Here is a 26691-nt window from a genome sequence, read left to right as displayed (position 1 = left end):
TTCGACTCCGTAAGTGTAGAACAGGAAATCACTGATAAAAAAAAAGGCCATTGCAGCATCCCTGAATATGGAAGTAAATAGGAATATAAAAAAAGGGAGCACAACTACAGTGTGGTCTTCCTCTGTGAAACAGCTTTGGGAACTTATAGGAGGCAGATTTCAGACTACCTAACAGATCAAATCGAAAATTTCTGTTCCGACACTGGCAATGTTGAGTGTTTATGGAAAAAGTTCAAGGCAATCGTAAAACGTGTTTTACACAGGTACGTGCCAAGTAAAACTGTGAGGGATGGGAAAAACCCTCCATGGTTCAACAACAAAGTTAGGAAACTACTATGAAAGCAAAGAGAGCTTCACTGCAAATTCAAACGCAGCCAAAACCTCTTAGACAAACAGAAGCTAAACGATGTCAAAGTTAGCGTAAGCAGGGCTATGCGTGAAGCGTTCAGTGAATTCGAAAGTAAAATTCTATGTACCGACTTGACAGAAAATCCTAGGAACTTCTGGTCTTACGTTAAATCAGTAGGTGGGTCGAAACAGCATATCAAGACACTCTGGGATGATAATGGCATTGAAACAGAGAATGACACACTTAAATCTGAAATACTAAACACTTTTTCCCAAAGCTGTTTCACAGAGGAAGACCGCACTGTAGTTCCTTCTCTAAATCCTCGCTCGAACGAAAAAAGGCTGACATTGAAATAAGTGTCCAAGGAATAGAAAAGTAACTGAAATCACTCAACAGAGGGAAGTCCACTGGACCTGACGGGATTCTACACAGAGTACGTGAAAGAACTTGGCCCCCTTCTAACAGCCGTGTACCACAAGTCTCTAAAGGAACGGAAGGTTCCAAATGATTGGAAAAGAGCACAGGTAGTTCCAGTTTTCAAGAAGGGTCGTCGAGCAGATGCACAAAACTATAAGCCTATATCTCTGACATCGATCTGTTGTAGAATTTTAGAACATGTTTTTTTGCTCACGTATCATGTCATTTCTGAAAACCCAGAATCTACTCTGTAGGAATCAACATGGATTCTAGAAACAGCGATCGTGTGAGACCCAACTCACTTTATTTGTTCATGAGACACAGAAAATGTTAGATACAGGCTCCCAGGTAGACGCCATTTTTCTCGACTTCCGGAAGGTTCCACACTGTCACCTGATAAGCAAAGTAAGAGCCTACAGAATATCAGACCAGTTGTGTGGCTGGATTGAAGAGTTTTTTAGCAATCAGAACACAGCATGCCGTTCTCAATGGAGAGACGTCTACAGACGTTAAAGTAACCTCTGGCGTGCCACAGGGGAGTGTTATGGGACCACTGCTTTTCACAATATATATAAATGACCTAGTAGATAGTGTCAGAAGTTCCATGCGGCTTTTCACAGATGATGTTGTAGTATACAGAGAAGTTGCAACATTAGAAAACAGCAGCGAAATGCAGGAAGGTCTGCAGCAGATAGGCACTTGGGCAGAGAGTGGCAACTGACCAGTAACATACACAAATGTAATGTATTGCAAATACATAGAAAGAAGGATCCTTTATTGTATGATTATATGATAGCAGAACAAACACTGGTAGCAGTTACTTCTGTAAAATATCTGCGAGTATGCGTACAGAACGATTTGAAGTGGAATGATCACATAAAATTAATTGTTGGTAAGGAGGGTGCCAGGTTGAGATTCATTGGGAGAGTCCTTAGAAAATGTAGTCCATCAACAAAGGAGGTGTCTTACAAAACACTCGTTTGACCTATACTTGAGTATTCCTCATCAGTGTGGGATCCGTACCAGGTCGGGTTGACAGAGGAGATAGAGAAGATCCAAAGAAGAGCAGCGCGTTACATCACAGGGTTATTTGGTAAGCATGATAGCATTACGGAGATGTTTAGCAAACTCAAGTGGCAGACTCTGCAAGATAGGCGTTCTGCATTGCAGTGTAGCTTGCTGTCCAGATTTCGAGAGGGTGTGTTTATGGATGATGTATCAAATATATAGCTTCCCCCTACTTATACCTCCCGAGGACATCACGAATGTAAAAGCAGAGGGATTCGAGCGCGCACGAAGGCTTTTCAGCAGTCGTTCTTCCCACGAACCATACGCAACTGGAACAGGAAAGGGAGGTAATGACAGTGGCACATAAAGTGCCCTCTGCCACACACCGTTGGGTGGCTTGTGGAGTATAAATGTAGATGTAGTAATATTTGCAGACTGAAAGCTGCAATGGAGAAGTAATCCTTATTCTGGTGTTTATTAGTACCCAAGCAGTTACTGTGCACTTTTGAAGGTCGCTTTCAAAATGACAAATCCAACATCAGTTTCTTTGTAAACAAACCGCTGAGTAGATCATGTAATTTATTGATGTCAATCAACTACATGATCCAGAACTGTGTTTTGTTGAAAAAATCACACACCACAACCATTTCTCTTGGTGACACAATGCTGCCTTTCTGCAATGTTAGTTTGAAACTATAAAAACTCCTCATCAATTTTAAACAACATAATGATCAATCAGTGTATTCTTTCACATTTTTGTACCTTATTATTCTGAGATGATCTGTGGCTATTTCCTAGGAAATTTCTTGACAAACCAAAGTATTACAATGTAATTCACATTAAAGATGCCATAAAATTAAATGCTGTGAATATGTATACATAAAATACACAAATGTATAAAAAATATGAAACTTACCGGCAATTTCACATAAATGATCATGAAGTTCAGCAGTGAAAAGACATTCAGGCAACTCTCTGAAAAATCGCTTCAAGACTGTTGCAACTTCATACTCTGAAAAATCGGTTTTGGCAAGGTGAACATGCCATGCGTCTTTTCTGAATAATGCAAGAAGCCGTGTAACATTTGAGTTTTTTCCAGCATGTCGATATATGCCTTCAGACAAACTTCCTGTAAATCAAAAAGGTCAACTTGAATACACACAATGGGAAATGTGCTCAGCTGTACACAATAAAAGCAGGTTTTATTTAAAGATTTGATGTGCTATTAAAAGTAAGGTATTATCTGTCTACAGTGCCACACTGCTTCAATGAGCGAAAGGAACGGCATCACGAAAACACAAAAAGGTGCTGGATTTATTTATGGACAATCAATTTTCGGTAAAGTGACCATGTTTGCTCAATGGATACCATTAAATCAGGTTGAAAGAAGGTTTCTTGATGTCATCATTATCATCATCTACAGTTTCCAGTCTTGACTGTCTCTCTTTGGAACATAAGCCTCTTTCTCATTTACTGTACTCTCACAACATTTCCCACTCCACTCTGTCGCACTCTTATTCTATCTTCTTCACACATTCCTTTATTCCATTAATCCAGCTGCCTCTTATCTCCTATTGTCAATTCATGTGCCTGTCTAGTATCCTGACACCTATCATTCTTTTAACACACCTGCACCATCTTCATCATGTCTTTTCTACAATCGCCTGCATGGACTTCTTTTTCACTATTCCCCTCACTGTCTCATTTCTTACTCTATCCATTCTAGTAAGACCTATCCTAGTTTTTTGAAATTTAATCTCATACGCTCACCAGCCTTTTCTTCAGTACACACGTTTCTGATGCACATATAAATACTGAAGCATAATATGCTGAGTATAACATTTGCTTGCTTTTTGGTGGTACTTACTTGCTCTATGGCAGGCTCCTTACACACTGCAGGATTCTGCGTGCCTGCCTTCTCCTTTCATTAATTTCTGTATCATTCCTCTCGCAGTCTTCTGTTACACTTCCCATGTACTTGAAACTTTCACTTTCATTTGTACTTGCCCTCTAATACTCATATATACTACTACTCTCATCTTACTCCTCATTATCACCACTCACAATTCTTTGCTTTAAATTTCAATCCTTATTGTTCCACCATTTCCTCCCATACAATTAGCCTTCCTTTCTTGTATCTCTCTTCTTCCTTTTCTCCACACCACTAAATTACCTGCAAACACAATTGCTTTCGATATTGTCATCTCTTATCCATTAAGTACATAATTATCGTCAGTTGTACTATCCATCAACTATGTTTCCATTTTTTTATTCATTTTTTCTATTAGTCACTGGGAGCTTGAACTGACAGTCCATTGCACTGTTCAACATACTGTCTTACCAGTCGTATCATAACAAAAGGTTCAGTTTATGATATGACTTTAGAAAGACAGTAAGCTGCACAGTGTCAGACTGTCAATGTGAGCACTTAATAACTAACAGAAAAATTTATACGGTAATGGATGCATGTATAAGTGACAGATGCTGCAACTGCTAATAGTTACGTAGATATCACCAGGGAATTTTCCTTTAACATGATGTAATAGTAACCATTTTCCAAATTTTCTCAAAGATTAATTTCAGCTTCCTGGTTTCGAGACCATTTCAAGTTTTGCTGTAACAGAGGCTTCTCCACTAGCATTATACATTTTAATAACTTCTTCAATGTCTTTGACAGTTAGGGGTACATCTTCATCTAGATTTTCAAGAGTGTTGAATATTCCAACTTATGGATTAGTTCTGGACAATTAAGAAGCTGATCAAAATATTTTGCAAGTATTTCAAAATTTTCAGTGTTAGGTAATTCAAATTGGCGAGCTATGTCCCATGCCCCTCTGTAGTTAGATTTACATTTAAAGTACACCTACCTAACTCTTTAAATCTCACATTCTCCCTCAAAGATTTATTGGAAAAGTGCCTTCAACAGATCATCTACAGAAAACACATCTATACCAAATTTCCTCATGTACTTGCTCGTTTTGCCACCATCTAGCCTACACCCATTTGACTTAAAAGGACAGTAGCTGTAACTAATTTGACTATGTTAATTTACACATATAACTTTAATTGTTTAAATATGTATTTAAATTTTATAACGAATAGTGTAACAATGCGAGAAATAAAATAAAATTAAATCAGACCCAGATTGGTGAACTGGCAGTCTGTCATTTAGATCAGTCTCCCACTATTCCATCACAGCAACAGCACTTAAAAAATGCTCATACTCTAGGTCTGCACTGTGAGCAATGTAGCACTCATAGTGTCAGAAGGTGTGACATCATACTAGAGTACGCGCAGTAGAAAACAGACGGCTGCATCACTTCTCTGAATCAATCGGAATGCAGCTGACCATCATTTCAACACTCGACACCAGTTTCTAGTTATTGCACAGAGTGTGCTACAAAAAAATGTTTTCCTTCATTTTATTTGCATATCAGCATGCTTTCAAAGAGAAATGGCGTAATTTCAGTGCTATTTCCAGTTTCCATTCAAAGTGAAATGGCATAATTATAGTCTGATATTTACGGTGTGCTGTATCACATTAGTACATGATAACCGGATGCTACTGATACAAACTAACCTCTTGGCATCTATCAGTTAACCATGTCTACAGAAAATAGTTTCAATGGGATTCTCATCAATCTTCTTCAAACATTTATGTTTTCAGTACACAATGTAGTCTGGCAAGAGCTTTTCATGTCTTCCTCTTTAGGCACCTGAACCCAGTTTTGGAAGCTACTTTTGGTCCACTGTCAGTTCTGTTTGATCCCAATCCTCCAGTAGGTCTATGAAATGTCACCGTCCTAATCTAGTTGAGTTCTCAAAATACTTGCCTTTCATTTTTAATCACTTCAGTGCCAGTAAGTAGTAAGTTTCACTGCCATGTTTCATTGACATTAAAAGTTCCAGAGCTATGAAGTGTCCAGAAGTCAGAAATTAGATTACTTTTAATGGAGCAGTCACAGGAAATTGAATCTTGTTGCACATTTCTAGTTGTTATGGTATGTTGCACGGTTTATACAGCACCCTGCTGTCAACTGATGTTTTTGGTTGTTTCAGTTACATGCAGTGCCACCTGCACATTTCTTTGGCCGTCCTTACAGTTTGCCTACAACTAAATTTATCATACTTGCATAGTTCTTGGAACCACCTTCGTTTTGCTAGTAAAAAAAAGAAGTGAAAAAGCAATAGTAGCAGAACCCTATACTTGATGATTTCTGTTTTATGGGGCAATAGTCTATGGTATGTTTCTGTGTTTAATGTTTTGTTTCCTAATGCTGGAGACATCCTCCGAGCATTAGGAGATAAAATGTCAGGCACAGGAACATGCCTTTGGTACAAAATAATGCTCATGAAACACAAAACTCCAAGGATGTAAATACTGTCATGAAAGCCTGCACTGTAAGACCCATATCCAGCATAAAAATTATGTACACAGTTAATCTCATGAAGAATGCCAACATAATCTGAATTTAGACCTGAAAGCAGAAGAAAATGTTTTGAAAACAATAGTGTATGCTTCCATACTTAAACGCACATTAATAAAACAGGAACCAATGATGATATATTCTGAGAAATAAGCATGACTACTTCATTGTATGCCCAGAAATTCATAATTTGGTTGGTACACTAAAAGATCTCTCTGCATAAAAGAAGGATCCCTCATTTGCCTTACACAAGGATATATGACAGAATTTATCTGCTGTCAATTAGCATGCAGTACAACATAATATAATGTGTGTAAAGCAATATTTGTGTATCATTTTCTCGCATTGTAAATTCAGACTTTTACTGCTGGCATAATCCACTTTTGTTACCATACAAATATTAATTATTACAGCTAAAACATAAAAAGAAAACTTGGTACACACAGAAAAAGAAAGGCTGTTTCAGCTTATATACTCATCACTGTAAACATATGGCATAAGCAGAATATGTCGTTCTTTCCCTGGTCAACTAATTCAACCTTTTCATATTCCAACAAATATCAATATTAAGTTTCATAAAATCGAACTTTTAGCCTCATTTGCAACTGTATTACTATTTGGAGTAGAACTAAACATAAGCACCTCAGTTTTCTATGTAGTTTTCCCCACTGATTTGGAGATGTTTCATATTAAAATCATAAAAAGAGAACTGATGTTCACGTAAAAATTTGTGAATAATTTTTTTGATTTGTGAATCATGACTGAAATGTTGTCTAGTGGTAGCTTACAAGATCTGACCACAGAGGGATGACAGACTTTAGTATTTGTATTTTAGAACAGTCCATCTTAAACAACACAGTTCCTCTTAGCCTAGGCGTATCTTACAGAATATAATTTTTATCCAATAGCAAAATGGTTGTAATGGTAAACAAAAGCCCATTTTGATGACAATTTGAACAAATATGCATTACGGACTAGCTGTAACAGCCATCAAATAAGCAGTGGAAACATGGATTCATTACCACCAAAACAAGGTGAAGACACAGCGATCATTAGACAAGGTGATGCAAAGTGAGTGTTATGTGTAGTGCCTACAGATTATACTCAAAGGATAATTCATCACAGACAGATGCACTAATGAAATTTCTTGACAATGTTACAGGTGGCTGTTAAGATGTAACGTCAAGAGAAGCTGTCCAAAGCAGTGTTTTTCCTCCACGGCAATGCCCTGGGTCATTCTGCTCAGGGCACAGCCACACATGCTGCTTCTTTAGGCAATTAAATTTTCCCTCACCCCTATATTCTCCTGAGATGGCACCCAGGGACTACTTCCTCTTTGCTAGATGACGAGACCATTGTGTGGCAGGCATTTCCAAAGTGGCAATGAGGGGATTTTCACAATGGGATGTTGTGTAGACTTCTATAACCAATGCCTGCACATGTCATTCATTATTAGGTTCCACATTCTGGAGCAGATTTCAGGCCCACTCTTTTCTTCCCCACAAAGAAATTTCTTGACAGTCAAATTTTACGTCTGAAATATTTTAAATCTTTCGTATGACAAGTATACACTTGTGGTTACAGAAGAATCACAGCTACAGCACAATTTCAGATATTTCTTGAACTAAACAAAAGAAGACATGATGTTCCTTATACGGAGACAAACGAGAGTTTTCAAATACAGTGTGCCAACCCTCAAATAATCATTAGTGGGGTTGGATTTTTAAGTGCAAGAGGTACTCATTAGTCTTAAATTTTGAATATTTTCTTAAACATAACACTTCTACACTATCTACCTATTTCCTTACAGAAAATGTTTCTACAAGAAAGTTTACACAATTATCATAAGTCAAATGTAAATTACTTTTCCAATAATAAGACTTCAAAAAAATCACAGCCAGAGAAAGAATTTCGATATTTAATGTTTATGTAGTAAAGGAAAAAAATAGTATTTATATTACGAAGGATAACAGAGTAAGGAGTCATTTCCACTTCCTATGTTTCAACTTGTTGCAATATGTTCTGAGAAGAGAAGCATTAATGGGCAGTTCATGATGGAATGTAATAGGTGAAACACAGAAACAAACTGGAAGATTCAGAATTTCACTAACCATGATATGAAAGAAAGACCACAGTCACTTATAAATTATAAACAGTCAAAAAATAAATGTATACAGGGTTGCCAATATACAACATAAAGCTAATAAGATGAAAACATATAACTTTAACATCTTACTTTTGTCGGTGTTAACATCCAGTTTAAAAATTAAAGACCAAATAGCATTAACTACTTACCATGAGCATATACGAAATTAATGCATTTGTCAACAATAACAGGAACATCATCTCGAGTCAGTTGCTGCTCATGGAGATGCAAGCCATTATTAACTGCTGCTCTGTGAATTGCTTTCTGCCATGCTGCTGCTTCATTTTGTATATTTAATCTTAGGTACAAGGCTAGCCCTGTGTGGAAATCAGCAACCACGAGAGGACCATTTTCTAATACTTGTGGGACAATTGAATCTTTTTCTACTGGTTGCAAAACTGAAACATAGTCAAAATGTAAAATTAATTAATATTTAAAATAATAGAATTTGCTTAACATTACATTAGTAAAACTCTCCTCAATACAAATTACCTGAATAATTGGAGAGGAAGAAAACAGTGAAAGGCCTTTTTGGGAAACAGTCTTATTCACAATTATTTAACATTTGCAATATTGCTGATAGTTGTATTCTAGGCATTAGGCCATGGTCCAAAGCATAATTCTCTACAGAAAGCCTGTAGTCTATATTTAACATGTGTTACCAGTTTCGGTTTATTTAAAGCACTTCAAATGGGGTTCTCTAGAGCTGCGCTATTGTCAAATAAACTGTTATTCTTAATTAAACATTGTCACAGTTGCAGAATCAATAATCTTTCATCAAATATGCTTGAAGATGGTTTAAATAATCCAAACTCGGTCACAAACGTTTCATGTTTGTGATTTGGACCATTCTCAAAAAACAATTGCTGCTCTTTCAAAGACACTATCTCTGGAAGATAATAAACGACACTGAAATGTCTTCAGCAAACAGTCCATTCTACAACTATAAAGGCAAAGGGTGAAAATTAGAGCTTTGTGCACATGTGCTTTGATAACAAGCAACAATTTCCACACTACTGGCTCACAGTTCCTCTTATACAATGCTTTGTTTATTAATTGGAATTCTACTTTAGTTGGTTCCTCCTCCTTCAAAGCTTCTATGGTTTTCAGCAGCGATGGATCTTCCCTTTGTTCAGCAGCAACATCCAGAAATGACTGAGATTTCATTGATGCTGCTGTGTACCAATATTGGATTGAAAGGCAGATGACACCCTTGTACTGGGAGGTAGCGTTGCTCACGTCCGTAGGTTTAACCTTAAAATACCCTACACGTGCCTCCTGGGTGGTGCTAATTGAGCAACAGTGATTACAGGCAGCCAGACTATCCATAGGATCTCCTGGCAATGACATATCAACTAAATAGCAGAAACAGTTCTTTTCAGAGCTCATTAACAAGAAACATTGGACCAACTATCAGACTCCTTCAACTGAATATCGAAAGCATTAGCAGGGCAAAGTGTGACTACCTGTCAAAATTTTTGCTGGACAACAATATCGATGTCGTCGCCATTCAAGAAACTCGTGTTTCCAGCGAAGAAATATTCCGAAGCCGAGGTCGAATTCCTGGATATTCTGCACTTGGTGTAACTTACCACGAGGTGTATGGAATTGCTACGTATGTCCGTAACAACATAAACGAAGCTTCGCTGATTTCTGTAAGTGTGGAGGCAGATATACATACAGTTGTCATACAATTGCACGGCATTACTATTACAAATGTTTACAAACCACCCAAAACAACATGGCCCGATTTTGTCCTGCACACAGCAGAACATCCTGCAATTTACATAGGAGACTTCAATAGTCACCATGAACTTTGGAAGTACTCTCAAAATGATGAAAATGGGAGCATGCTTGCAGAATGGATCAAAGAGAATAATCTTCATCTAGGGTTTGATGCCAAAGATCAAGGCACTTTCAGGTCAGCTGCTTGGGACAAGGATTCAAATCCTGACTTATGCTTTGTTAGCTGCAACGAAACTGGCTTTCCCATCAACACCACAAGGAAAGTGATAGATGCCTTTCCTCACAGCCAACACAGACCTGTAATAATACAAATTGGCTGCACTGTTCCTGTCATACGATCAACTCCGCATGCTCGATGGAATTTCCAGAAAGCCGACTGGATGAAGTTTTCAACGGAACTGGATAAGACCATTCGATGGATACCTCCATCACATAATAACTATCAACGCTTCATTGGTGCAGTAACAGCAACAGCTAAAAAGTGTATGCCAAGAGGATACCGAAAAGAATATGTTCCAGGATGAAATGAGGAAAGTGAAACACTGTACCAATACTTTCAGCAAAGTGGTGACCCAGAGATAGCTATGGAACTATTGTCCAGCTTGGACATGTCTCGGAGGCAGAAATGGGCAGAAACAGTCAAAACTATGGACTTTACCCACTCGAGCAGGAAAGCATGGAGTCTTCTGAGAAAACTGGGAGGAAGTGAACCAGCATGCAGAAAAAATTCCGAAGTAACACCAGACCAAATTGCTTCCCACATCATTACCACCTCAAGAGTACCTCCTGACAAGAAACATACAAGACATATCAGACGACAGCTTCGTGACCTTAAAAAGAAGGCATCTCCCTCATCTGAGTATACCCATCCCTTCACAGTTTCAGACACTGACTCTGGACTGAAGGACCTCAAACCTCTTAAGGCACCTGGATTCGATGGTATCCACCCAGAATTCCTGATCCATATGGGAGGAAAAGCTAAGAAATGACTGGCAGAATTCTTCACTGACGTCCTGCTGACTGGTCAACTTCCATCTGAGTTTAAAAAGGTGAAGATAATATCTGTTCTGAAACCTGGCAAACCCAGCAACAGGGTAGAAAACTATCGCCCCATTTCCCTACTCAGCTGCTGCTACAAGCTTTTTGAAAGGCTAATATATAACAGAATAAGTAGTGCTATCTTAGAGAACGTTCCAGTTGATCAGGCAGGCTTCAGACCAGGGCGTAGCTGCTGCGACCAAGTATTGTCTCTCACATCCTTCATAGAATCAGGATACCAAATGAAGCAGAAAACATCTGTGGCATTTGTTGATCTAACTGCCGCCTTCGACACTGTGTGGAGGGAAGGCCTTATCTACAAATTTCTCCGCATCATACCCTGCAGAACAATGGCTCGACTGATTAACAGCATGCTAAGTGATCGGAAGTTCCAGGTAATCACTGGAAGCAACATAAGTAAGGAGAGGAAGCTGAACAACGGATTGCCTCAAGGATCAGTTCTCTCACCCTTACTGTTCAACCTATATCTATCTGATCTACCTTACACTTCGTCCAGAAAATACTGCTATGCCGATGATCTGGCTCTAGCCGTCAAACACCAGGAAATGAAGACAACAGAAGAGATTTTAGCCAATGACCTGTCTGCATTAGACAATTACTTCAAAATCTGGAGACTCCAACCCAGTGTGAGTAAAACAGAAGTGTGTTGCTTCCATCTAAATAACCAGTTGGCGAACGTAAAACTGGAGGTAAGTTTCAGAGGCAGAATTCTTCATCACAACTGGAACCCAAAATATCTTTGTGTCACCCTGGATCGTACACTATGCTTCAAACAACACCTTCTTAACTTAGCTCAAAAGCTGAGGACTCGAAACAACATCCTCCATAAGCTATGCGGAACTACCTGGGGATCTTCAGCAACCACCCTGCGAACTTCAGCTCTGGGCTTGGTATACTCAAGTGCTGAGTATTGTGCACCTGTTTGGATGAATAGTCATCATACAAGGCTTGTTGATACCCAGCTGAATACGACAATGCGCATAATATCTGGCACAATCAGATCTACTCCAGTTTATTGGCTTCCACTGTTAACTGGTATAATGCCTCCTGATCTACGCAGATGTACTGCCCTTATGAGAGAATTCCACAAGATCTCCAGGAATTCTAACCTACCCGTGCATAGTGACCTGCCACTTTTAAATCGCAAGAGACTGAAATCACGTCATCCAACTCTGTGCGATGCTGCTGACATGGTGGCTAAGAATTTCAAACCTCTTGAAGAATGGAAAGGTCGGTGGGAAGCAGTGACAGATGTGCACCTGCATAACATCTTCTCAGGTGCTAAACTTCCAAGTGGATTCGACTTACCACGCAAGACGTGGTCTACTCTCAACAGAATCCGTACCAGCCATGGGCGATGCAGGGATGCTCTCTTTAAGTGGAACAAGCTGCCTGATCCAGCTTGTGACTGCGGGGCTCCATACCAGACTGTTCACCACATCGTCAGTGAATGCAGGATTCGAGCCTATCACGGCGCCAAAGAGGACTTCCTGCTAGCAACTCCAGATGCAGTGCGCTGGATTGAAGGACTGGATATTCAGTTGTAAAAACAAACTTAAGTTTCTTGTGTGCCAATATGTACATATATATATGTAATTTCATGATATGTCTGTATTAGCCATACGCTAAATAAATACCCTTGTACTTGCGTCCACTTTTGTATGTCACTGTGATATCATAATTCTGAATTCTCAGTGCCCATTTTGCCAGATGGCCCAACTGCTCCTACAGACTAGTCAGCCAACATAGAGACTTGTGGTCTGTCACAATGGTGGATGGTTTGCCAATTAAATAAGGGTAGAACTTGTTGAACTTCAAAACAACTGTAAAGCACTCTTTCTCAGTTGTAGAGTAGTTCATCTTGGGCTTTGAAAGTACTCTGGAAGCAGAAGCCATCACCTTTTCAGCACCTTCCTGAATTTGGACAAGAACTGCACCTATCCACAACTGCTAGCAGCAGTGTGAATTATGTCTCAGTATTCACCTTATACAATGCTAGGACTGGAGATCACCTCATTAAGGAAGAGGAAAGATCTTCCTTGCACTTCATTCCAGGAAAAATGTGTGTCTCCATGCAATAGTTCATCTACATCTACATGATTACTCTGCAATTCACACTTAAGTGCCTGGCAGAGGGTTCATCCAACCATTTTCATACTACTTCTCTACCATTCCACTCTTCCCGAATGGTGCATGGGAAAAAGGAACACCTAAATCTTTCTCTTATTTTATTACGATGATCATTTCTCCCTACGTATGTGGGTGTCAACAAAATATTTCTGCATTCGCAAGAGAAAGTTGGTGATTGAAATTTCATAAACAGATCTCGCCGCAAAGAAAACCACCTTTGTTTCAGTGACGGCCACCCCAACTTGCGTATCATATCAGTGACACTCTCACCCTTATTGCGCGATAACACAAAACGAGCTGCCCTTCTTTGCACTTTCTCAATATCCTCCGTCAATCCTACCTGGTAAGGATCCCACACTGCGCAGCAATATTCTAGCAGAGGACGGACAAGTGGTAATGTAGGCTGTCTCTTTGGTGGGTTTGTTGCATCTTCTAAGTGTTCTGTGAACAAAACGCTGTCTTTGTTTCGCCTTCCCCACAATATTATCTATGTGGTCTTGTAATTGTAATTCCTAGCTATTTAGTCAAATTGACAGCCCTTAGATTTGTGCGATTTATGATATACCCAAAATTTATCAGATTTCTTTTAGTACCCATGTGGATGACCTTGCAATTTTATTTGTTTAGTGCCAATTGCCACTTTTCACACCATACAGAAATTCTCTCTAGATCATTTTGTAATTGGAATTGATTGTCTGATGATTTTACTAGACGGTAACTTACAGTGTCATCTGCAAATAATCTAAAGGGGCTGCTCAGATTATCACCTAGATCATTTATGTAAATCAGGAACAGCAGAGGGCTTATGACACTACCTTGCGGAACGCCAGATATAACTTCTTTTCTACTCGATGATTTACAGTCTATCACTACAAACTGTGACCTCTCTCAGAGGAAATCACGAATCCAGTCACACAACTGAGATGATGCTCCACATGCATGCAATTTGATTAATAGTCGCTTGTGAGGAACGGTGTCAAAAGCCTTGTGGAAATCTAGGAATATGGAATCGATCCTGAGATCCCTTGTTGACAACACTCATTACTTCATGGGAATAAAGAGTTAGCTGTGTTGCAGAAGAACAATATTTACTGAATCCGTGTTGGTTATGTATCAATAAGTCATTTTCTTCAAGGTGATTCATAATGTTCAAGTACAGTATATGATCCAAAATCCTACTGCAAATTGAGGTCAGTGATATGGGTCTGTAATTCAATGGGTCACTCCTATTTCCATTCTTGAATATTGTTGTGACTTGTGCTACTTTCCAGTCTTTAGGAACAGACCTTTCACCAATCATGTAATTGCTAAGAAAGGCACAATTGAGTCTGCATACTCTGAAAGGAACCTCATTGGTATACCATTTGGACCGGAAGACTTGCCTTTCTTAAGTAATTTGAGTTGTTTTGCAACACCTAAGATATCTAATTTTATGTCACTCATGCTAACAGCTGTTCTGGTTTCGAATTCTGAAATATTTACTTCATCTTCTTTCGTGAAGGAATTACAGAAAACTGTATTTAGTAACTCCGCTTTAGTGGCACCATCATCGGTAACATTTCCATCGCAATCACGCAGTGACGGTATTGACTGTTTTTTGTCACTGGTGTACTTTACATACGACCAGAATCTTTCTGGGGTTTCTACCATATTTTGAGACAATGTTTCATTGTGGAAACTATTAAAAGCATCTCGCTTTGACGTCCGCACTAAATTTTGAGCTTCCGTGAAACTTAGCCAGTCTTGGGGATTTTGCGTTCTTGTGAATTTGGCGTGCATTTTCGTTGCTTCTGCAACAGTGTTCTGACTTGTTTTGTGTACCATGGTGGATCAGTCCCGTCTCTTATTAACTTATGCGGTATGAATCTATCTATTGCTGTCAATACTGTATGTTTGAATTTGAGCCATATCTGGTCTATATGTACATAATTATCTTGGAAGGAATGGAGACTCTCTCTTAGGGAGGCATCAAGCGAATTTTTATCTGCTGTTTTAAATAGATATATTTTGCCTTTATTTTTAATGGGTGTGGTTGATATGGTTTTGAGCCTGGCTACAATGACCTCGTGTTCACTAATCCCTGTATCCATCATGACGCCGTCTATTAGATCAGGATTATTTATGGCTAAGAGGTCAAGTGTGTTTTCGCAACCATTTGCAATTCATGTGGGCTCATGAACTAACTGTTCAAAGTAATTCTCAGAGAAAGCATTTAGTACAATTTCGGAAGATGTTTTCTGTCTACCATCGGCTTTAAACATGTTTTTTCGTCAACAAATCGAGGGTAGATTGAAGTCTCCACCAATTATAACTGTATGAGTGGGATACCTATTTGTAATGAGACTCAAGTTTTCTTTGAACCATTCAGCTATTATATCATCTGAGTCGGGGGTCGGTAGAAGGAGCCTATTATTATTTTGGTATGGCTGTTAGGTATAACCTCTACCCATAGTAATTCGCGTGAACTATCTATTTCAATTTCACTACAAGATAAACTACTACCAACAGACACAAACACACCACTACCTACTTTATTTAATCTATCCTTTCTAAACATAGTTTGCGCATCTGTAAAAATTTCGACAGAATTTATCTCTGGCTTTAGCCAGCTTTCTGTTCCTATAACCATTTCAGCTTCAGTGCTTTCTATCAGTGCTTGAAGCTCTGGTACTTTTCCAACACAGCTATTACAATTTACAACTACAATACCAACTGCTGCTTGGTCGATTCTCATCGTTTCTTCGCCTTGTACCCTTTGAGACTGGAGCCCTTTTTTATCTTTCCGGAGACTGTCTAACCTAAAAAACCACCTACTCCATGCCACACAGCCCCTGCTACCCGTGCAGCCGCCTCCTGTGTGTAGTGGGCACCTGACCTATTTAGAGGAACCCGAAACCCCACCATCCCATCGCGCAAGTCGAGGAATCTGCAGCCTACACGGTTGCAGAACCGTTCTTGCATGGGCCAGTGCCTTGATACAGAAGTCTTTTATATATCACCTGTAGTATGAGCAAATTCTGAGAAAGCTTCTCTCATCATTAATGGGCCACAGAGTTAGAAAATCTGTGAATCTCTTATTTTATCTGTATTGGGATTAATTCCATCACCATTCACTAGAATGCCCCATGATTTTTATTTCTACAACTACCTCTCGCATATTACTGTGGCTACTGAGTATGGACTGGCAGTTGATGGAGTTGGCAGCTGATGGAGTTGGCAGTTGATGGTTGGAGAGCTGACATCACAGTTACAGTCTGCAAAAGCCAGTTATTTTGGCCACTGATGCAGCTTATATATGGATTGTGATAACCCCTTCAGCATCAACCTGGGCCTGAAGATGGCGCACTGAGGCACCGAAACTGGTAGCTACATAATAAATAAGATCACAAGGATGGTTGCAGGCATTTCATTTTCTTGCAGTAGTCAACGGCCTTGGTCCCCAAGACCTCCAGTCAATAAGACTGGACATACAAAAACTTGTCTGATTGGTTAGTTGGATGTTTAAAGGGACCAAACTACTAGGTCTTCAGTGCCTTTGTCCTCGGACAAACTGGTCTATATGACTGTAGATCAAACCATGCAAAACCCAGGGAAAGAAAACTCCCAAGTCTACCAGTGTCAGCAATGCTGAGGTAAGGGTCAAACAGAAGAAAGGGAGACAGAAGAAGAAAGTCAAGCAAGGTGCCCCATCTAAGGAGCAGCCAGAATGTCCTCCAAGCAGAATGCAATGAGTGGCCATACATCCCCCAGCCCCTGCCACTTACCAGAGGTACTCTATTCCGAGATTGCTTTGGAAAGACTAGCAACACGGACAGGGCAAGAGAAGCAGAGAGAGACAAAAGATGAACAACTCTAACAGACCACACGTGAAAGGGGGAGTGGGGGGGAGGGACGGGGGGGATGGGGGGGGGGGGGGGGGGTTTCGAGAGAGTAGAGTAAAGGAGCAGGTAGGGTGGGGACTGGGGTGTATCACCAAGTGCAGACAACTGCAGCCCGATCTGGGCAGAGGAGGCAACAGTGAGTTCTGCCAACCCCTCAGTGGGCTGATAAGCTTAAGTTGCCCACCCTTAAAGCCCATTTCATGAATAAAACATAAGACTAAGTCAGCCACTGAGGCATTGTCTCCTAACACCATGGGTAGTGAGTCATGGATATTAAGAGTCCACAGCAGGGCAGCTAAGTTGGGACAGTCCAGCAAAATGTGGCCCACCATTAAATGGGCGCCACAATGACAATGGGGTGGGTCCTCGCTATGGACGAGATGACCATGCGTCAGCCTAGTAAGGGTGATGTGGAGCCAAAAGGATGATAAGAGTCATTGTGAGAGGTCTGTATGGAGGACCTCCACAGATTCGAAGCCTCCTGTATCACCTATAGTTAGTTTGGCGAAGTCAGAGTGAGTGACTCCATATTCCAGGCACCCAAAACTTCACAGTGTAACACCGATCTACCATTCTGAGGTCTGTTTCCAGAATATTGATCTCAAGAGTTGGTTTACTAGTAGCCAGTTTAACCAGGATATCAGCGAGTCCATTCCCCAGGATCCTGACATGGCCTGAGGTCCAGACAAATGACACTGAGCATTCTCACTGTTCAAGGGGCATACAGGGGCTGCTTGATAGCAATTACCATGAGATGGCGAGGATAGCACTGGCCAAGAGGTTGCCAACTGCTCAAGGAGCTGATGCAGATGAAAAGGATCCACCAGTGCATGAAAAGATATGCTCAAGAGCATGAGAGACGGTTACCAACTTTGCAGTGAAAACATTACAGCCAATTAGCACGGAGAGCAGTTGAGTGTGTCCCACATGAGTATAAGCATAGCCTACACAACCAGTAACCATCAATCCATCAGTATAGACAACTTCTGAAACCTGGGATGTGCCAAGGATGGGCGAAAATTGGCAGCGGAGGGCCTCGGGATGAACCAAGTCTTTCGGACCTCGTGATAGGCCAAGACAAAGCTGTGGCTGATACATGTACCTGGGAGGTGTGCGGGAATGGGTACAGAGGAGAGGTGGAAAAGGTAACAACTGAAATTCCAAGATGATAGGCCAGACGCAGATTGTGATTGTGATCTTTGACCAGGGCCGCCACTGCAGGGGATCGATTACCGTGTTTGGATAGAGGAGACGGTAGTTTGGATGCTAAGGGTAGCGTAATTGACAAGCTGTTCTTGGCACCTGATCCACAATGGAGGGACCCCAGCCTCCACTAGTAAGCTGTTCAGAGGACTAGTTTGAAGGGCTCCTGTCGCAAGTCAAACCGTACAGTGTTGTATCAGATCCAGTATCTGCAGTGCTGAAGGTGATGCCAAATCATATGCCAGACTCCCATAATCAAGGCGGGATTGTATCAGGGTTTTGTAAAGCTGCAGGACGGTAGTGTGATCTGCACCCCAGTTGGCGTTACTCAGGCAGCAAAGTGTAAGGTGCAGCCAGCACTTTCGCTTAAGCTAGTGAAGATGGGGAATCCTTGTCAAGCAAGAATCGTAGGCCAGTCTCCACATTGAGTAACTGGTCATCGAGGTAAAGTTCTCGTTGTGAGTGAAGAGCACAACATTGACGGAAGGACATGACGCCGAGTCCTGGCGGCGGAAAATCAAAAGCCGTGGTTGAGGGCCCATGCCTTAGCCTTTTGTATGTCACCTCACAGTCAATAATCAGTGATATCCAGAGAAGGAATAGTAGAGGCAAAAGTTGTCAGCAAACAAGGAGGGTGATACTATACTGAGTACCCCACAGCTGCTGCTAGACAACTGATGGCTACTACAAAGAGAGGGACACTCAGTACAGAGCCATACAGGATCCCACATTTTCTTGAATATGGGAGGGTTCACTGTGGGAAACATCTACTCGAGCCCAGAACGTACAATGCAACAGGAAGTTCTGGATGAAAATCGGGAGTAAGGATGTTGTGTCTGCATATGGTGTCATAAGCTTTTTGCATGTCAAAGGTGTTGGCATCAGGCAAAAGCTGTTTGGATGGCTAACTCCAGGTAAGCCAGATTATCAGTAGTGGAATGGCCTTGGCGAAAACCACTCTGGGAAGGAGCCGGAAGACCTGAGACTCTAGAGGCCTATACAGCCATTGGTTCACCATGTGTTCAAGCAACTTACAGGCAACATTGGTGAGCCTTACTGGGTGATAACTGTCCATCTCTAGAGGATGCTTATTGGGTTTCAGTACTGGAACAATGATGCTTTCCCGCCACTGTGATGGGAACTCGTACTCGCTCCAGATGCAGTTACAGATGGGACTGATATGACACTGACAGTCATCCAGTAGGTGCCTGATTATCTGGTTGTGGATGTTGTCCAGCTCTGGGGTTGTATCATGGCAGTGGGTGAGGACACTAACGAATTCCAATTCACTGAACAGAGCATTATATGGCTCCAGGTGGCAGGCAGAAAATTATAATTGTTTTCGTTCCAACCACTGTTTTAGGATACAAAAGGCAGGTTGAAATTCTCAGACATCGACGTTTGAGCATAGTGCAGAGCAAAATGTTCGGCGACAGTGTCTAGGTCAGTGTAGACAATGTCATTCAAGGTAATACCAGGTACACCTACAGGCATCTGGTATCCATAGAGATGTCCTACCATAGCACAAACCTGTGAAGGAGAGGTCCGATGGTTGAAACGCACCATTCCCATCATCCTTGCTTCCGCCTTTTTATTAGCTGGTAAAGGCACTTTAAAGGCAATGAGATGCTCCACTGACGGGTGCTGCTTATGGTGTTGGAGTGCCCACTTATGCTCTCAAATGGCCTCTGCAATTTCTGAGGACCACCAATGTACTGTCTTTTGTCAGGATGAGCCCGATGAACCTGGCATCGCTAAATCAGCTGCTGCAAAAATGGCTGTAGTTGTATGCTGGACAACCACATTGATATCTCCATGCGGCAGAGAGAAAAGGTCAACAGCAGAAGCGAAAGCATCGTAGTCAGCACTATTGTGAGCCCATATGGGCAGGCGTCCAGAGGAGTGATAGTGAGGGAGGGGAGGGGCAGGAAGATCAGGAATTGGTCACTATGACACAGGTCATCATGGGCCCTCCAGTGGATGGATGGGAGAAGACAACAGGTGCAAATGGAAAGGTCTATGGCCGAGAAGGTTCCATGCGCCACCCTGAAGTGTGTGGGGGTACCAGTATTCAAAGAGGGGTTCCAACCAATAAAGGATTATGGGCATTGAAATCACCCAAGATTAGAAAAGGTTGGGGGAGCTTAGAAACCAATGCAAACAGTATGTTGTGAGACACTTCACCATTGGGAGGGAGGTAAATACCACAGATGGCAATATCCTGAAATACCCTTATCCAAACAGCCACAGCCTCTAAAAGGGTATGAGAAGGCACAAGATCTCTATATAGTGACTACTGCAAACTCCGCCAAACACCCTGTCACAGGCAGCATGATTCTTATAATACCCACAGTATCCACGAAGGGGTGGGGTCTGTGTAGCTGGAAATCGGGTCTCCTGAAGGGCAATGCAGAAGGCAGCTTATGTGCTTAAAAGATGTTGTAGCTATGCCAGGTTGTGGGAAAAACTGTTACAATTCCATTGCAGAATAATGTTGTCAATGTACAGAGACAATCTGCATTCGAACAAATACATTTGCCTCAGATGCCAATCTATATGGGAGGGAACATTTGACATGGAAAGAATGGCAACTGTCAAAATGTAAGTACTGTTGTTTGCTGGTAGGTTTAATGTGGACAGAAGTGTGCAGCTGGCCTTCGATGTGGACGAGATCAACATCAAGGAAAGTGTCATGGGATTCAGAATAGGAACATGTGAAATTTAATTGGGAGAAGGTATTCAAAAATTCCAGGAATTTTAGCAGGTCAGCCTCACCATGAGTCCAAATGGTAAAGATGCCATCCATGTATCTAAACCAAACTATGGGCCAAAGACTTATGGATCCCAGGAAAGCCCCTTCCAAGGTACTTACCAACAACTACTTCATCTTCGAGGGGCAGACATCCAAACAGATCAGGGGTATGGCCATGGGGAACCAGGATGGCACCTTCCTGTGGCAACCTTTTCATGGGTTGCTTGGAAGGGGCTTTCCTGGGATCCATAGGCCTTCAGCCCCTGGTTTGGTTGAGACACATTGAATGATGTCATCTTGCAGGATCTTCTTCGCTTCCTCATGGATTACCTCATTCAGTTCGCAACACTCTATATGAGCACTGGCTAATTGGTGGATGATCCCCAGAGTTGATATGGTTTTTTACCATGTGGCACTTGGTCTGTCCTCCAAAAGTATCCGAGAACTGACGCAGATAGCTGTCACTCGTCGACAATGTTACTCGGTCAGGCCACATCCTATTGGCAGTTTGATCGTAGCTTCCTCCTCTGTGTTGTCAGTAGTGGTAGTGGAGCATGATTCTTCACTAATGATACTAAGCTGCCCTCCCTGCGCTGGTTTGGCTTTCCCTATGCACATACACCTTTTGCAATGAATAGTGCCCACTTGTAACAATTAGTGATTCAAAGTTCTCCTTGACCATGTACATTGTTTATGATTGTCGCTGACACACAGATTTCTTTTGTGAGCCTGAGTAGCTATTTCAGTCAACAAAAGCTTCCCTGTTTGATCTCAATGATGATAATGGGATAACAAGGCCTTCAACAGCAAGCAACTGTTCGGAGCAATCATCCACTGTTTACGGCTGCTTGTAATGCCTGCAAGAAGTCTGATCCGAGAATAAAATCATGACTACATTTTGTTACACAAAAGTTCTGTGTTGTGTCATTGATAGTTATTCTCACAGTACACGTTTTTGTTGGATGGAATTATATTCCATGTGCAATCTTCAGCAAAATACTTTCGTAAAACGCAACAGTCTACTTTAGCTGGCAATGATAAGTATTCAACATAACAGTAAAGTAGACCCCGAGCCAATTTGTGATTTTCAGGGTAGCTGTCGATGACATCAATGAGATCTCCTGTCATCTTGGTAACTGTCATCTGTGATGGCCTCACCTCCATAGATGGTCACCTCTCCTAGTTTTCCTGAATTCAGTGGCTAGATGAGTAGATGGTACCTCTATACGATGATAGGGAACACTTTCATCACGTTGGCTAGCAACCTCATCCAGGGTATGGTGATGAGCTTCTTCCCACATATCTACTTTAATCATCTACAGTTGATTGGCATGGGTAGGACTGCTGTAACAGTTGAAATCTTGTGGCATAATAGTCATTGAATGCTCTTCTTCTTGCTCTGTAGTAGTGCACAATGTACTCAGGGCATCAACACTGAAAACAGACAAGACATATTGTCCTCCATCCTCCAGATGTCTGTTGTTCTGCGAGGTGTTACATTTGGCAGAGGAATTGGTTGTACCTGCACTGGTCGGATGTTTGGTTGTCATTTCAATGGTGGTGTAGGTCCAAATTGGTGGAATCCATTCTTCACGACATGTTCAACTGTTGGTGAAAGATTGGTGCCAAAGGGTTGATACACCTCTTCTTCAGTATTCTCTATTGCCTACAGACACACTAGGTCAAAATTCACACCATTTCTTGTGTACTAGGTGTGACAGTTCTGTCTACTATAAAATGCTACTATAAAATCTCTTCTCTTACAACTTGGTGTCAGAGAGGCAACATCATGGTGGTCTCCCACAGCTGCCAAAGTGACAACATTCAGAAGTCAACTATAGCTCTTCTTTCACACTTTTTTCTGTGTCGTTTCCTTGATACAGTGGCACCACTTGATGAATTTTTCTATTGTTGTGACATCCTTTAGTAAAACAGCTTGGTACAGGTCTTCTGTGACTTCTCTCAAGAAATGTGAGATTCTGTTGGCTTCTGTAATATTCGAATTCACTATGTTGCAAAGAGCCAGACACTCTGTATGTAAGCCTGTGTTATTTCACCACGACAGGTGCTGTTCTTCAACTGTTCTTCTGTTAAGTGGACTTGCTGTTGAGTGATACCACAAATTTTCTTTAGTTTGGCCTGGAATTCATCCCAGCATTGCTGGTCTGTGCCATCCAAGTAAAAATATAGATTTGTCAAGCACATCATCTCATCTCACCTGTTGCATTTCGTGATTCCGTCAAATCCTAAACCCATTTTGTTGGGTCCTTACCAGAACCTCCGATAAATACTGATGAATGTCAGATGCCTCATGTGCAGCTGACTTACTGACACTTATCACTGGAAGCACCTTCATTATGATCACCAATATAAAGCCAGAAAAGAACTGACCTTCCAGACAGAGAGTGGAGCTATTTATACAGACATTTTATATTCTAGAATGTTCGTATTTATAAGGTACTCATACACCAGAACACACACATACAAGCATTACAAACATATTTCAAGTACCTTCCAGAACTTATAAATACTAAATAACATATAATTGCTTGTGGTTGGGTTTGAAATGGCAACCCCCAGCACATCTGCCAGACATACTAGCCACTACAAAATACTGCATGCATTACAACTCATAGCAATATTAATTGATTATCAACACAGGTTTTGTAGCTAGTGTTTAGAATTGTTTTGTTAATTTAAATGAGTATTTGGGGTTAGTTTAGTTTAGCTAGAACTTAGCGTTAGATAGATGAGGCCAGCATTTCATGCAAGAATGGAAATCCACTTTTAAGAGGTTAAGTGACCACAGAAAAATGTATAAGAACTTAAAACTGTTCTATATCATTTAGTATTTGTAAAACAGTATTAGTAATACAATATACAGATTTGTATAGCAGCTGCTTAGCATTTTCTAACATTAAGGTAATGGGCAATAGTGGCATTTTGTTGAAACCTTGTTGATACACTGACATTAAAGGTGTGGCCTACAGGCATTTACTTCTTAGAGTTTACTGGAAAAGAAAATAATGACAAGAACACATGGAAATAGAGGAAGATAACATTATCTGTAGTGCTGTACACATCAAAGCAGTATCTGATCTGCATTAATAACAAATTTATTGTTTCATTTTATTATAACAGCCACAAAAATGTTGTACTTTGGTTTTATACTATAGGATTGGTGTGCAACAGGCCTTTTGCATTGTCTCTGTCTGTAGCCAGTCTCTTCATGGGGTGGTAACTGTTGTACACTTTGTTATTCATGAGTTATATTTTATTATTCTGCTGTTCCTTCCCTCCAGTGCACCTTGGAATATTTTTATCGCATTTGCACATTTTAAAATGTGATCTATTAAATTTACTTGCCCCTCATTATTGTATTCTACAGATCTAGTTTCATCCACTGAGAACACCAATGATCTTGAGATAAAGTGTCTTCGACTGATAACCAAAATTAACTGCATCCTGCATTCAGTCTCAGCTAATGTTTAAATTTTGATAAGAAATTTAAAAAATCAGCAATGGTGGCCGAAGACTTCCAATGCAAGGGTCACCCACATCCTCCATATAGCCTAGACAAAGAGGACAGAGAAGCGGATGGAGGTTGGGGGCACCTTCTTGCCCCTTTTGGATGGGGAAACGCTCCTAAAAGGAGGAAAATTCACCAATTATCAACAGCATGAAGACGCAGAAGTCAATGGAAACTACTATGTTAAAGACACACAATATGTATCAACAGGTCATGTGGACTGTAACTGAAAGAGAGTCGTGATGAACTCTCTATTGGCAAAAGATTCTAGATTAGGTCCCCATTTGGGTCTTTTGGAAGGCATTGTTAAGGCGAAAGTGACGATTGGAAACTGATGGAACAATAGATGAAAGGTAACATTCTATGACTTGGAGTGTGGAATGTGAAAAGTCCGAATGTCATAGGAAGTTAGAAAAATCTGAAGAGAGAAATTCAGAAACTCAGTCTAGATACAGTAGAGTTCAGTGAAGTGAAATGGAAAGAAAATAAGGATTTATGATCAGACAAATACAGGGTAATATCAGCAGCAATGAAAATGGTATAATGGAAATAGGATCCATCATGAACAGGAGGGTAGGACAGTTCAGTGAATACGCTGTCATCGCAAGCAGAAGGTGATGAGATAGAGAAAGTATACGAGAATATTAAAAATGCAGTTCAAAATGTAAAGGGAGATGAAAATTTAAGTAGTACGGAAAAGAATAGATGACAAAAATACAGAACAATTGGGCTCAGTAGTAGGAATGAGAGAAGAGAGAGACAAACTAAGTTTTGCAGTAAATTTCAGCTAGTAATAGCAAATACACTGTAAGAGGAAGTGTATTTGCAAAAGGCCTTGGAGATGTGTGAAAATTCTGGATGGATTATATCATAGTCAAACAGACTCCAACATTTAGACATGGGAATGTAATCTCTGCCCAGGAACAGATACAGACTCAAATCACAATTTAGTAATAGTGAGGAGTGGGCTGATGTTTCACAGCAATGTTTGGAAGAATCAGTGTGGAGAGAAGAGGGATACATACAGTAGAATTATGAGGTGCATTTGAAGTTGTCTAACCTATTGTAATCAGATTTTCACAACACTTTCAAGTGGTAATAGCAGTGCACGATTCAAATCCCAAGGTAATAACTTTAATAGTTCCTGAAATATATCTACTAACTTAAAGCCCTAAATTTACATACTTGCACAAGTAACTGCTTCCTGTTCCCCTGGTATGACATTGATTATGTGCCACAGAAAAAATGTAATAAAACAACTTATAGCCAAATAATGAAAACATAGCTTTTACCAATACAAGCAGGACCTGTATTATCAGAAGTACTGGGTGGTTATAGCTATCGTGCAGCTATCTATGAAGGTCCAGAGAGGGCCAAAATTATCACATGCCAGCAAAACTTTGTACATATTCTAATGTGTTAATGCAGAACAGATTTATACCTTAAAAAATTAGTTCCAGTTTTGGCCACCAGGTGCAAATCTGGTGCTGTGAATGCAAAAAAAGACATATAGGAATATTTCCATATGTAAAGGATTAGGTTTGGGACATGGGCAGAAAGATATATTGTTGATTTTATTATCAACCATCACTTTCACAATTTGTTCAATAGGAGCCTGGAGATGTCAACAAGGTAATGTATATTGCCAGATCTGCACCAGGTGGCCAAAATTGGAATTAATTCTTTTTCCACGTAAACTGGTTCTGCATAAATGCATTAGCATATCCACCAAGTTTCACTGCCATACAATAATTACAGCTGCACTTTAATTATAACCATCAAGTATTTTGGAACATCCTTTCTCATTTCAAGTTATTTTTGATTAATACTATGTATACAGTTGAAATGTTGTCAGATTGTGTGGTGAAGTGAAAGAAGAGTGTACAAGAGGAATGGATCTTAAAATTGTAAGTAATAAGTATGAATATAATAGAGGGAAACATTCCACGTGCGAAAAATATATCTAAAAACAAAGAAGCTGTAACTCACCAAACAAAAGTGTTGGTATGTTGATAGAGACAATGAAAACAATAAAAAACGCACA

The 26691-nt window shown here is 40.5% G+C and overlaps 1 protein-coding gene across 1 annotated transcript in view; it reads right to left on the bottom strand.

The window, feature by feature from the left end:
- The window catches only part of LOC124612956 (arf-GAP with Rho-GAP domain, ANK repeat and PH domain-containing protein 2), a 173232-nt gene that overhangs the window by 103096 nt on the left and 43445 nt on the right, over positions 1-26691 (bottom strand). Inside the window, exons 4-5 of the mRNA XM_047141476.1 lie at positions 8497-8745; positions 2691-2903 (exon numbers count right to left, since the gene is read on the bottom strand). Coding sequence (XP_046997432.1) covers positions 2691-2903; positions 8497-8745 — 462 coding nt within the window. The remainder of the gene's footprint in view (positions 1-2690; positions 2904-8496; positions 8746-26691) is intronic.

Source organism: Schistocerca americana, chromosome 4 (genome assembly GCF_021461395.2).
Source record: "Schistocerca americana isolate TAMUIC-IGC-003095 chromosome 4, iqSchAmer2.1, whole genome shotgun sequence".
NCBI lineage: Eukaryota > Metazoa > Arthropoda > Insecta > Orthoptera > Acrididae > Schistocerca > Schistocerca americana.
This window is presented reverse-complemented; position numbering and strand designations above follow the sequence as displayed.